The 13,173-nt window shown below is 39.2% G+C and overlaps 1 protein-coding gene across 1 annotated transcript; it reads left to right on the top strand.

Moving 5' to 3' along the window:
- Nucleotides 1-995: 995 nt before the first annotated feature.
- LOC308403904 (GTPase IMAP family member 8-like) lies at nt 996-8,495 on the top strand (the record flags this gene model as incomplete). Its single annotated transcript, XM_080893700.1, has 2 exons — nt 996-2,031; nt 6,844-8,495. The coding sequence occupies exons 1-2, from the start codon at nt 1,062-1,064 to the stop codon at nt 8,493-8,495; spliced, it is 2,622 nt and encodes an 873-aa protein (XP_080749826.1). The 5' UTR covers nt 996-1,061.
- Nucleotides 8,496-13,173: the final 4,678 nt, after the last annotated feature.

Genomic DNA, 13,173 nt, shown 5'->3' with positions numbered 1-13,173 from the left:
TTGTCAATATTTCCACAGTTACACAGCAAACAATAACTCCTGATAAATAATTTGGCAAACTTTAATTTCCAAATTGTAAACAAATACGCTGTGGCAGCAACATGAGGGCTACTTTAATCTGTAACTCTGTTTAAGGCAGGAATCTGAGTTGTCCATATAACTGACCAATTTCATTAGGTCTTCTATTCTTTTGGACCCTGCCCTCCAAACTGTCAAAAGTCAGCTGATTGAACCAAGTAGGATTCAGCTTTGAGCAGACACAGCGCATAAAACTGACACTCATATTTACTTACCTCTCTCTCTCATAAGCTGCTAACAGGCTGCATTTATTAAAAGTATAGTTATTATTTAAGGAGGCTGAAGAGGAGCAAAACATGTGACACAATGACCAGAAAAGTGCCAGAGAGGCAGCCGACAAAGATGAAGAGCTAAGCTAATAGCTACGCAAAACTGTGGAACGATCTGCCTTTAGAGATTAGACAGGCTTCTTCTCTGCCTGATTTTAGATTACACAATAATTACACAAGCTGCACAGGTTAAACTATACAAAAAATCAGTGTGGTTAGCAATAGGAACAGAAGGTTATACATACTGCAATGACCAAATAAGAAGCCACAAACAGATAAGACTAAAATTCGCTTTGTTTGTCATCAGTTTCTCATTATTATAGCGACTGAATCATCAGGCTGCAATGTACCAAAACTGAACAAATTGAAAGGGTAGACAATATTTTCTGTAGTGTGTGTGTGTGTGTGTGTGTGTGTGTGTGTGTGTGTGTGTGTGTGTGTGTGTGTGTGTGTGTGTGTACAAATACGTCACACCTGATTTAACCATGTGCTTGTAACATTGCATTTCTCTCTGTTGTATCAGTGTCTGCATTCAGGATTGTGCTGCTGGGCAAAAGTGAAGATAAGAAGACAAAACTCGGTAACTTCATCATTGGGTACCAAGGATTTCACTGCCAGAAACTCATTCACTGCGTGGCCTCCCGTGGAGAGTGGAGAGGAAAACTAGTAACAGTAGTCAAAACTCCAGACTTGTTCAGTCTGTCTGAGGAGGACATGAGAAGAGAAGTGAAGAGCTGTGTGAGTCTCTGTCATCTTGGACCAAATGTTCTGCTGCTGTTAGTCAAACCTTCTGATTTCACTGAGGAGAACAGAAAAACTCTGAAGTTCATCCTGAGTCTGTTTGGTCACAATGCCTTTAAACACTTGATGGTCGTCATCACACATGAGAATGAAATGAGTTCCTCTGTGAATGAAGTCCTCAGAGAATGTGGAGAAAGGCACTACAACATGTCTGAAGAAAACTATGGATCATTAATGCAGAAGATTCAGGAAATGACAAACCAATATGATCACCTGATCAAACCATCTTTAAACCTGGTTCTGTGTGGGAGGAGAGGAGCAGGGAAGACGTCAGCAGCCAAGGCCATTTTAGGTCAGACTGAGCTTCATTCAGCCTCCAACTCATCAGAGTGTGTTAAACATCAGGGAGAGGTGTGTGGACGTTGGGTTTCCCTGGTGGAGCTGCCTGCCTTGTATGGAAAACCTCAGGAGGCAGTGATGGAGGAATCACTCAGGTGTATCTCCCTCTGTGATCCTGAGGGTGTCCATGCCTTCATCCTGGTCCTACCTGTGGCTCCCCTCACTGATGAAGACAAGGGAGAGTTAGAGACCATCCAGAACACATTCAGCTCTCGAGTCAATGACTTCACCATGATTCTGTTCACCGTGGACTCAGATCCTACAGATCCAGCTTTTGTTAACTTCATAAAGCTAAGCAGGAACATCCAGGAGCTCTGTGAGAGATTTGGAGGAAGATCAGTTGTTCTCAACATGAAGGACAAACAGCAGATCCCACAGCTGTTAGATACTGTGGAAAAAAATAGAACAGACAAGGAAAGAAACTGCTGCTACACAAAAGACACATTGATATATGGCAAAATGGATGAGATATCATGTCAGCAGAAAAAATTAACTACTCTACAGGAACAGCTTCATGTGATGGAGACAAAGCTCACAGTAACTGGTAAGCACATCTGTGATTTCATTTAAGTTTGACTACTATACAGGTGAAACTCAAAAAATTTGAATATCGTGGAAAAGTTCATTTATTTCAGTAATTTAACTTAAAAGGTAAAACAAATATATGATATTGACTCATTACTTGCAACGCAAGATATTTAAAGCCTTTGTCTTATAATTTTGATTATTACAGCTTATTCAAAAGCTCAGAAAATTAGAATATTGTTAAAGGTACAATATTTTAGGTTTAAAGTGTCACACTATAATCAGCAAATTGATCCAAAACACCTGCAAAGGGTTCCTGAGCCTTTAAATGGTCTCTCAGTCTGGTTCAGTAGGAATCACGATCATGGGGAAGACTGCAGACCTGACAGTTGTGCAGAAAACCATCAGAGACACCCTCCATGAGGGATATGGAGCGCCAGGACTGCCATAATGAATTAATTAAATACACCATTAAATAATTAATTAAATGTGGCAATAATTAATTAAAATTGGAATTAATTAATTAAATAAATAGTTATGACACCTGTAATTAATTAATTATTGACACATTTAATTAATTATTGACACATTTAATTAATTAATTATTGACACATTTAATTAATTATTTATGTATTTCACATTTTAATTAATTATTGACACATTTAATTAATTATTTAATGATATATTTATTTATTTCATTTTGGCAGTCCTGGCGCCTGGCTCTCATCATGAAATAATTTTATCTGTCAGCCTCACCCATCAAACTCAGGGGGCGGGGTTAACGCTGCCCATGCAGCTTCTCTAACATTTGATTGGTTGCCGTGCAAAGTAAGTCAAAACAGGTCGATCCTAGATAATCGATTGCTTGTGTAGACTTGGGGCAGCCAGTTATCCCAGAATGCAGATCAAATCACAGGCCGTTTTTCTGTCACCAGCTACACTTTTAACAGTGTTTAGGCCGCGAATGTCGCGACGTACGTCTGGTCAGGTTGTCAACATAGAACATGTTTGCAAAAGTGCTCAGATGTTTTCAGAGATTTCACTAGCTCTGCTAACAATTAGCATGCAGAGCGCACCGAGGGGGTTACGTTAACCGGTTTGTTTACATATTCCACTCTCCGTGTTCCACATGTTGCATTCGCAGATTCTCATTTTCACCGAACGATCGTCTCTTTCCGCCTGGTCTTGTGTCTCTGTGCTTCTGTAACATAAAGAACGAGCTGACATTTTTCTCACGAAACCAGCGATCAGCTCAACAGACCCTCAGTTTACCTGCATGCATCCTCCTCCTCATCTGTCAGCTGTTTAACACCTGCTGCTAATTCAAGAAACACGCCTAGTTACCTGGTGATAGTCACAGTTTAACTGGGCAGCCGGTGCTCGATATAACGCAATGTCAGCGCATTTTTCTGCACAAGATAAGTAAATATAGTGTTTTCCCCGATCGCAGAGCTGCTGGAGCTTGTTCCCTTACAGAGCACTTTATAGGTGAGCCAGCTTCATCAGCGGCTGATGTCCAATCACCAGCACACAGCTTTCAAACCTCAGCTGAGTTTTAGCTCTCAGTGGTTAAACGCTGGACTTCATTCACTCAGGTTCTGTCTGTCGGGTCACGTTTACTTCGCTGTTTTATTTACAACTGAGCAAATCGGTTTGGCTGAGGTTAAAGTTACGTTTCATAACTGCATAGTTTCACAGACGTTTAATGGTTCACTGGCACATGTGTTAGACTGAACTATTCGTTTTTCTTTATCTGGTGTGTTTTGGATTTAACAGTGAATTTTGAGATTAAACTGACTTTTAAAATGTTTTTATACAAAGAGGAAAGAGAAGGCGCATTTCCAGCGAGAGGAGCAGGGTTTGCAACAGCATGTTCATCATGAAGTCTGCAACCTGGACAGAAATATTATATCATCTGTTTTTTAATAGCTATTCAACTGTATTCTAAGCACCAGCTGTCTGTTAGAATGTGATTTTTTTTCTCTCTCTGTTGGCAGAGGTATAAAAATGCGCAGGAAAATCTGACATGCATGGCAAACTTCACCGACGATATTTAGGGAGGAATAAACACACATCAAACATAAATGAACCATTTGCCTGTCTCCATAATTGAGAGCATTTTCTCTTCTTATGTCAACTCTCTCTCTCTCTTTTTTTATTATTTTTTTTTTTTTGCTTTTTCGGTCATGTTATGTTTACCTGTCAAAGGTTTGTTACAAACTATGAAACACATCGTGCAGACTTCTGGATGTTAGAAGAAAACTAATACTGCTCATGAATGAGACTAAAGGCAGGAAGGTGTCCTGTAAAACTAAACATGTTAATAGGACCTCCCTATTTATATCATAGTTTATGATATAGCACGTGTATTTCAGTAATAGCCTGCTGATTTCAGTGTAGTGGTGAACAGTCACACAGCTCACGTGGGCGTTATCTGTGATACTCCTTAACTATAATTTATCCAAGTTAACTTCAGTTAACCATTCAGACAGTTCTTTTGCAGTGAAAAACATAAACACCCATGCTGCCGGTAGGTTTCCTCAGTGCCAGCTGTTAACATTATAGCTGCTTATGCAGTAACCATGGTAACCACGGACTCTGAGCGGCTGGATTGACGGAGGTCAGACAACAATTTTACACGTATGATCTTAAAACAGGACACAGCCACTATACGTGCTGGCCTCATATCAAATGTGAAGGCAGACTGAGTCTATGTTTGACGTTTTTTATATCTAATCTTCCTTTTCAAACATTTAAACAGCAGCGAGTCTGCAGCTGAGGGAATACAAACTCAAATTGTCGGAACAGGTTTGCTCGTTTCTTGGATTCATTTGGTGATTTATTAAATGTATAACTGTTATTCTAATCTGCTGCTGAGTCTCTTACACTTTTCTTTATGCTGTATATTTTCACGTCTCTGGAATAGTTGGAAGTTAGATAGTCAGCTGGGAAACTTTGTGTTAACTCATGGAGCTGAGGATATCGTGGATATCGTGGATATGCTGACCTCGCTGCGTGGTGTACAGGGCCGTTTACCCTCATGATTAATATTCACAATAAAAATATTAGCCGAACATCATGAAGTCTGTATGTGTTTCATAGTGTCGAACAACCTTTGTACAGTTAAAGCCAGCAGTTACTACATGACAGAAACACCAACGTTATCTCTTTTATGTGTTTATACACAGGTCACGCTGATTACTGAACAAAAACCCAAAGATCAGATGTTAAACAGATTTATTTGCTCTCTCTCCTCCTTAAACATGTTTTTAATGTTAGTTATAATTCAGAATTGGCGACTGAAACACGTAGGACACATAAGAACATCAGGAAATAAAACACCGATAAATATAACCTCAGTAAAAGAAGTCAGCGGGGGTTACTACAGCTGTGTACCGGGGCCTGCGCTTTGTCGGTGGGATTGCTTGCGAGGCGAGCGGGTCTATCCCACGCTTTGCCGTGAGACTGGGCAGACATCTCCGAAATCATCGAAGCACTTTTGCAAAGAGGCTGTATCTTGACAAACCGACCAGACACATGAAGATTAAACCACTACATTCTTGGCTAAAAAAATATTAAAACGGTATTTGGTGACACACAAACAGGGTTTTTCAAAGCTCAGTTCTGTTAGCTTCCACATGCCGGTTGTTGTGTGCTAGAAACAATGGCCACCAGGCCAAAGCAATGGTTTTGACTCGATCAGCGTTAACCCCGCCCCCTGAGTTTGATGGGTGAGGCTGACAGATAAAATTATTTCATGATGAGAGCCAGGCGCCAGGACTGCCAAAATGAAATAAATAAATATATCATTAAATAATTAATTAAATGTGTCAATAATTAATTAATTACATGTGCCATAACTATTTAATTAATTAATTAATTCCAATTTTAATTAATTATTGACACATTTAATTAATTATTTAATGGTGTATTTAATTAATTCATTATGGCAGTCCTGGCGTTCCATAGGGGGAACGCCTCGGAAGTTAATTGCAAAAGAGCTTGGATGTTCCCAAAGTGCTGTATCAAAGCACATTAATAGAAAGTTATGTGGAAGAAAAAGATGCACAAGTAGCAGGGATGACTGCAGCCTGGAGAGGATTATCGGGAAAAGGCCATTCAAAAGTGTGGGGACCTTCACAAGGAGTGGACTGAGGCTGGAGTTAGTGCATCACGAGCCACCACACACAGGTGGACATGGGCGTCAAATTGTCGTATTCCTCTTATCAAGCAACCCCTGACCAACAAACAAAGTGAGAAGCTTCTTACCTGGCCTGAAGGAAAAAAAGAACTGATCTGTTGCTCAGTGGTCCAAAGTCCTCTGTAAGAGTCCTCTCATGAGACAGAACCATGCAGAAGAGCTGAAGGTTGCTACTGAAGTATCCTGATCTTCCACAACACCTCAGCAGTGCCACAGGCTGATCCATGCCACGCCGCATTGAGGCAGTAATTCATGCAAAAGAGGCCCAAACCAAGTACTGAGCACATATGCATGATTATACTTTTTAGAGGTCTGACATGTCTCTATTTAAAATCCTTGTTTGATTGATTTCATGTAATATTCTAATTTTCTGAGATTTTGAATTTGGGCTTTTCCATAAGCTGAAAGCCACGATCAACAAAATTATAGCAAATAAAGGCTTGAAATATCTCGTTTTGCACATAATGAGTCAATATCATATATTTGTTTCACCATTTAAGTTGAAATAAATGAACTTTTGCACAATATTCTAATTTTTGGAGTCTCACCTGTATAGTGTTCTCTCACAGTGTGTTATTATTAACAAGTAAATTTTGGCATTATTTTATTCTCTACATGCTTCTTTTACAGGTGATCCTGAGGAGCAGAATATACAGTCTCTCAGGATCGTGCTGATTGGGAAGACTGGCAGTGGAAAGAGCTCTTCAGGAAACACAATACTAGGAAAAAAAGAATTTAAAGCTGCATCAAGTCACACATCAGTCACACAGTGTTGTCAAAAAGCACATGGTGAGGTGGACGGTCGTCCTGTTGCTGTGGTCGACACTCCTGGACTGTTTGACACAACTCTGTCAAATGAGAACGTTCAAGAGGAGTTGGTAAAATGCATCAGTCTTCTGGCTCCAGGTCCACATGTCTTCCTGTTGGTGTTACAGATTGGTCGACTCACAGAAGAGGAGAAAGAGACTTTAAGGCTCATCAAGGAAGTCTTTGGCAAGAATTCAGAAATGTTCACCATTGTTCTTTTTACAAGAGGAGATGCACTGCAAAATGATGAAACGTCCATTGAAGAGTACATTGAAAAGGGATCTAATGCTTCCTTTAGAAAACTTATTTCTGACTGTGGAGGAAGATACCATGTGTTTAATAACTATGATAAACAAAATCAAAAACAAGTCAGTGACCTGATGACAAAGATTGACGCCATGGTGAAGGACAACAGAGACAGCTACTTCACCAATGAGATGCTGCAAGAGGCTGAAGCTGCAATACAGAAAGAAATGAAGAGAATCCTGAAAGAAAAGGAAGAAGAGATGAAGAAACAGAAGGAGGAGCTTGAAAATACGTATGAGGAGAAAATTCAGTCTATGAAAAAAAGAATGGAAGAACAGAGAGCAGAAATTGAACAAGAGAGAGAACTCAGGGTCAGACAGCTTAATGAAAAGGAGGAAAACATAAGAAAGGAGCGAGAGCAGAGGAAGAGAGAACAAGAAATTAGAAATGATGAAGAAAAGAAAAGAAAAATGCAGGAAGAACGTCAACAACAGGAGTGGGAAAAAGAACGAGAAGCTCTGGAGAAAAAGATCAAGTCAGAATCAGAGGAAAAGGAAACAATTGACAGAAAACTGGAACAGAGTAGAAAAGAGATGGAAGAAAAAAGAGAGGCCTGGGAGAAGGAAAAAAACAAATGGTGGGAAAAGCGACACCAAGAAGACGACAAGAGACGTCAGGAGGAGCGAGAAAAACTAAAAAAGCTCCAGGAAGAGTATGAAGAGGAAAAAAGAAAATATGACCATCAACGAAAGGAAGAAGACCGAAAGAGAAGTGCACAAGAAGAGAAGGAACGAAAAGAACTGGAGGATAACTATAAGCAAAAAATGGAAGACATGAAAAAGAGTTATGAGGAGGAGGCAAGAAAACAAGCTGAAGAGTTCAATGAGTTCAAAGAAAAATACACCAAAGACCTTCAAGCTCTGATGTTAAAACATGCGACAGAACTGAAGGATTTAATGCAACAGCATAAAACAGAGGTACAACAGAAAGAAACAGAAATGCAGCAGAAAGAGAAAGAACACAGCGAACAGTACAGGGTCTTAGAAGAACTGTCAAAACGCAAAGAAACCACACTCAGAGATGATTTGGAGAAAAAAGATAAAGAACTAAAAGGAGAAAAGGATGATAAAAAGGCAGAAATAAAAAAACTGAAGGAACAACAACAAAAAGAAATAGATGATTTTTATAACCTACATGTCATGAAGATCAAGAAGTGCACAATCTGTTGATCGTCCATCCTAATGTTAACAACAAATATTTTATTTATTCAGCACCCACCAGTATCTATAGCTCTCTGTAACTCAGTAACAGTAAGTCATGTAGTAGTATTTACATCCTTTTTTTTCTCCAGTGTATTTGGAAATTTTTGTTTATTGGAGTAAGTAAAAAAAAAAAACGTTAATTAAAAGAAAGCTTTGTATATAACATTTGTCTTTCATTGTATACCACTTTAATGTTACAGTTTTAAGTGTCTTTTAAAAACGTTACTTTTTTTATTAGTTATTGGAGAAACTATATGAACTAACATTAACAGTCACATGACCTTTTTCTTTTTTTAATTTGTTTTAGGGAAATTTAAACAAAGTTTGTGAGGCAAGCTGCCTCGACCGGATGGGACAAAAGACATTTGTGGAAGAGAACCAGAGATTAATGATATTTTGTAGTTGTAGTAATGATGATGATAATAATAATAATGATAGTAGTAGTAGTAATAATAATAATAATAATAATAATAATAATAGGTTAATAAGAACTGATAATTAAATGCATAGTGAGAGAAAAAGATGACAGAAGAAGAAATACTCATTGCATCATGGGAATCCCCCGGCAGCCTACGTCTATTGCAGCATAACTAAGGGAGGATTCAGGGTCACCTGGTCCAGCCCTAACTATATGCTTTAGCAAAAAGGAAAGTTTGAAGCCTAATCTAGGAATCCTCTAGGATCAACAAGTAAGCCTGCAGTCTGAGTGAAGCGCTCTCAGACCTGTCATGTCAAAAACTAGAGTAGAATGAATTTTACTCTGTCAGTTATGAGAATGTAAAAAGTGCGTCTTCTTTGACATTCTCATCCTCTTTAGCTGATAATGATTTCAGCATGTTATCCACAAGCTCAACATAATTTTCTGCTGTGTGATTTCCAAGAAAGTTCTGGAAAACCTACACAATGCTTCCAAAAAATGCTGCTTATTCAGTTTGCTTCTATTTCATTTTGAACTTACCAAGTATCAGTTAATGGATTTCAACAAAAACAAATTAACACATTTTCTTATATTTTGGTTTCACTTTTCTAGACATCAGACTTATTTCTTAAGTGCTGAAATTCATAACTGTTTTTTTCCAGTCATTCTAGTTGTTCAATATTTGGAACATCTTGACTAAAAGCAGGACTTGCTTTTAGTCAAGCAAAGAAAAAAAAGAAATTTTCAGATTTGAAATCAGCGAGTTAATTTTGTTAATCAGTGAAACTGTGACGCTTCCAGACTATTTTAGACCAAATGTCCAAAATGACTCCTGACAGTTTTAGTTTTTATTCCTTCAGTTGCAGACTTGTTGTTATTTGAAGAATTTGAGAATAATGATTAAATGTGGTAAATGGTCTGTAGCTGCGCTTTACTTAGTCCCTATGGACCCCAAAGCGTTTTACACTACATTCAGTCATTCACACAGTAGCGGTTTTTGATACAGGCGACACGGGTGGTTGTCTGGGGCGGCATCACGGGCATCGGCAACCCCCCCGCCCAAAAAAAAAAAAAGCCCCAAAAAAACAATTGCTTGTACTCATGCTGCCCCGACATCAGCCAGCGCATATTGGGAATGGCAGAGGCACCGATCGGTTTTCTATCGCCCATTTGCTGGGAGTAAGGGCGCCCTCCGTTTGCGAGGTGCGCCTGCTGCTTGCTGGCTGGAGCAGCATCTAATAACCAACTCACAAAATAAAACAAAATAAAAACAAACCAACAAACACGAAAACACCAGACATCATGATACAGACTTATAATTTGCACTGAGTCCAGATGCTTTTCTTCGCAAGCTCCTTTGACTACGATGACCTGGATGACTGAGAACCTTCACAGACAATTTGCACTGATGTTTTTTTTTTTCTTGATTTTAATTCTATAAAGTGAGCTCGAGAGCCCTCGGTGCGCGTGCTCGCTGCTGAAATCAAAATAAACTTTATTGTCATCTCCGCTACAGACAGTCCAGCATATAGAGACGAGACGACGAGGCTGCAGTTACAGCAGTAAACAAACAATAAATATAAGAAGAGTAAGAAAATAAATCTACACTTTAGGACTCGGGGTAAAGGATCAATAACAATTTAAAATTTATAATTTACAGTTTGATGATTTAAAGTCTCACAACCCGTCGAAAGGGGAGGGGCCAGCTGCTTCCAAATAGAGCACATTTCATTCATAATGTTGTAAATCCAAGCCCATCATGTATTCATGATTTGAATCCTGGGTTGTGTGAAATCCCAGAAATAAACCCGAGACAAAGCGAATCTGTGAACTAAGGTGTAGGTGTGTTAGGTTATGTTGTGGTGATCCTCATTGGGGGATTTGTGTTCATACTGGAGTGCAAAATTAAAACCAAGATGGACAAGAAAAGTTCAAAGTCATCGGGTGCTCAGTTTAGAAAAAAGAGAAAAGAAGAGAAACGAGCAACAGATCCAGGTAAGCAGATGTGTGATTGGATGATGGCAGGTCATCCTGAACCAATCAGAATCAGAATACTTTATTAATTAAAGGAAACTCTGTGGGTTACAGTTGCTCCAAAAAGAAATGGTAAAAATAGCAACAGTAACAGACTAAACTCCAAACAATACATTATGTTACAGATTTTAATATTAATGAGTCATTGTCAGTTGTTGATTTGTCCTGTTCTCATTGTATGATGAATTATGATGGCTGTTTGCATACTATGCATACTCTCTCTCTCTTCATATGTGTGTGTGTGTTTCTCTGCTGAAATTCAGTGTGGTTCCGACAACAGTTTTATGTTAATGTACAATCCTTAATATGTTTTATGTGTGTGGGTGGGCGCCAGAGGGAGTGTTCACCCGGGGCGCCAAACAGGCTAGGACCGCCACTGCATTCACACACACATTCACACACTGGTGATGGCAGCTACATTGTAGCCACAGCCACCCTGGGGCGCATTGACAGAGGCGAGGCTGCCAGACACTGGCGCCACCGGGCCCTCTGACCACCACCAGTAGGCAACGGGTGCAGTATCCTTCCCAAGGACACAACGACCGAGACTGCCGGAGCCGGGGCTCGAACCGGCAACCTTCCGATTACAAGGCGAACTCCCAACTCTTGATTGCCCAGCATTTAAATAAACAAAATGGTCTAAATACAAACTTCATATAAGGTTAGCTTTTACGATCACATCTTAATGCCAAAAGGACAATAAAGTGTTTTACAATTATCTTCTATAATTGTTGCTGGCAACAGGAAAAAAAACCCAGCTCAAAATAAACAAACAAACAACACTCATTAATATACTTGAATAAAGACCACTGATCAGTGGTCATGACAATTTGCTTATTAATGAGCAAGGAACTGACCTCTTCTATACAGACAGAATAATCGCACAGGAAAGTTATTAGTTATTATTGATATGTAAACAACACTTTTAAAATAAAAAAAAGTATTGGCCAAGACAACATTGGTTTGGAAAAAGTTTGAAAGAGAAGAGCAATAGCAGTAACACACTGCCCAGGGTGTACTTGCAGCAAATGGAAATGTATACTTTCAGACACAGATACTCATCCCAATTTCCCTTTTAGACATTTGCTGCATCAATATTAGTCAAATTTTCTTGAAATCGTAAAATACCAACTTTAAACATTTGATAACAAAATATAGGTCTGTGATATTTGCAGATCATTGCATTGAGTTTTTATTCACATTCTACTCATTGTTTTAAGTTTTTTGAAATTGGGATTGTCTCATATAGTTTGTGTAAGTTAAGCAACCTTTGCCTTCTAATAACTGCTGCACATCACAAACCACTTTCCAACCCTCCCCCATTAATCTCATATATGTTGTCAGTAATGTTTCTTCCTTGTGTGGCAGCATGAGGTGGGAATGGAATAAATATTCTTCACAATTTAAAATGCCACCCTGGGAATTTCACCCAGAGAATACTGGATCGAGAGGATACTAATCATCAAGAAGGTACTTAGGTTCGTTATACTCAGTACAGATACGTGGTTCAATATTTCTAAAAAGTATTCAGAGCCTAGTGATGTGCGAATCATGAACGAATCCTTCAATACTCGAGAATCACTTTACTGACTCGTGAATCATGCATCACAAGCCCAACTGACTCACTGACTCATCCCTGTTGCTGTTAGCAAACTAATTTCATTAGTAGAAATATATCTAGCTTATAATTAAAATTGTGGGGGGAAAAACAACAGCCAGTTTCTTAACAGAAACATTTCTGCTCTGAACTGGAAGAGAAAACCCTGAGTAGAAGCTCACATCAAGACAACAGTTCCTCAGTTCACAGTAGCATCGCTCTGCTAACATGCTAACACCACATTTGAGTTACTCACCCCCTCCCTTCCCATGCTGAGTCGTAGCATAAACGAATCACTCACTAGCTGTGTCCGAATTCAGGGGAAGGATGCTTCAATGCCATATTTGGAGGCAATTACGTCACGGCGACGCAACGAAGGCTGTCCGAATTCAAAGAGTGCTCAAAATGTGGCGACAAATGCGTCCTACTTTGCCCCGAATTTTAAGGATGGGTCCGATGTATCCTTCGTGTCCTACTATATCCCAGGATTCATTGCGGGTCATAGAGGAGATTTGTTTCTGATAACGATGGTGGTCGAAGCAGGAGAGGAAAACACTTTCAAATGTAAGTATATGAAAATCTGGTTGTACAAAAGT

This window comes from Rhamphochromis sp. 'chilingali', assembly GCF_963969265.1.
Source record: "Rhamphochromis sp. 'chilingali' genome assembly, chromosome: 10".
NCBI classification, from domain to species: Eukaryota; Metazoa; Chordata; class Actinopteri; order Cichliformes; family Cichlidae; genus Rhamphochromis; species Rhamphochromis sp. 'chilingali'.
The sequence above is the reverse complement of the archived record's forward strand: the minus strand, read 5'-3'. Positions and strand labels throughout refer to the sequence as shown.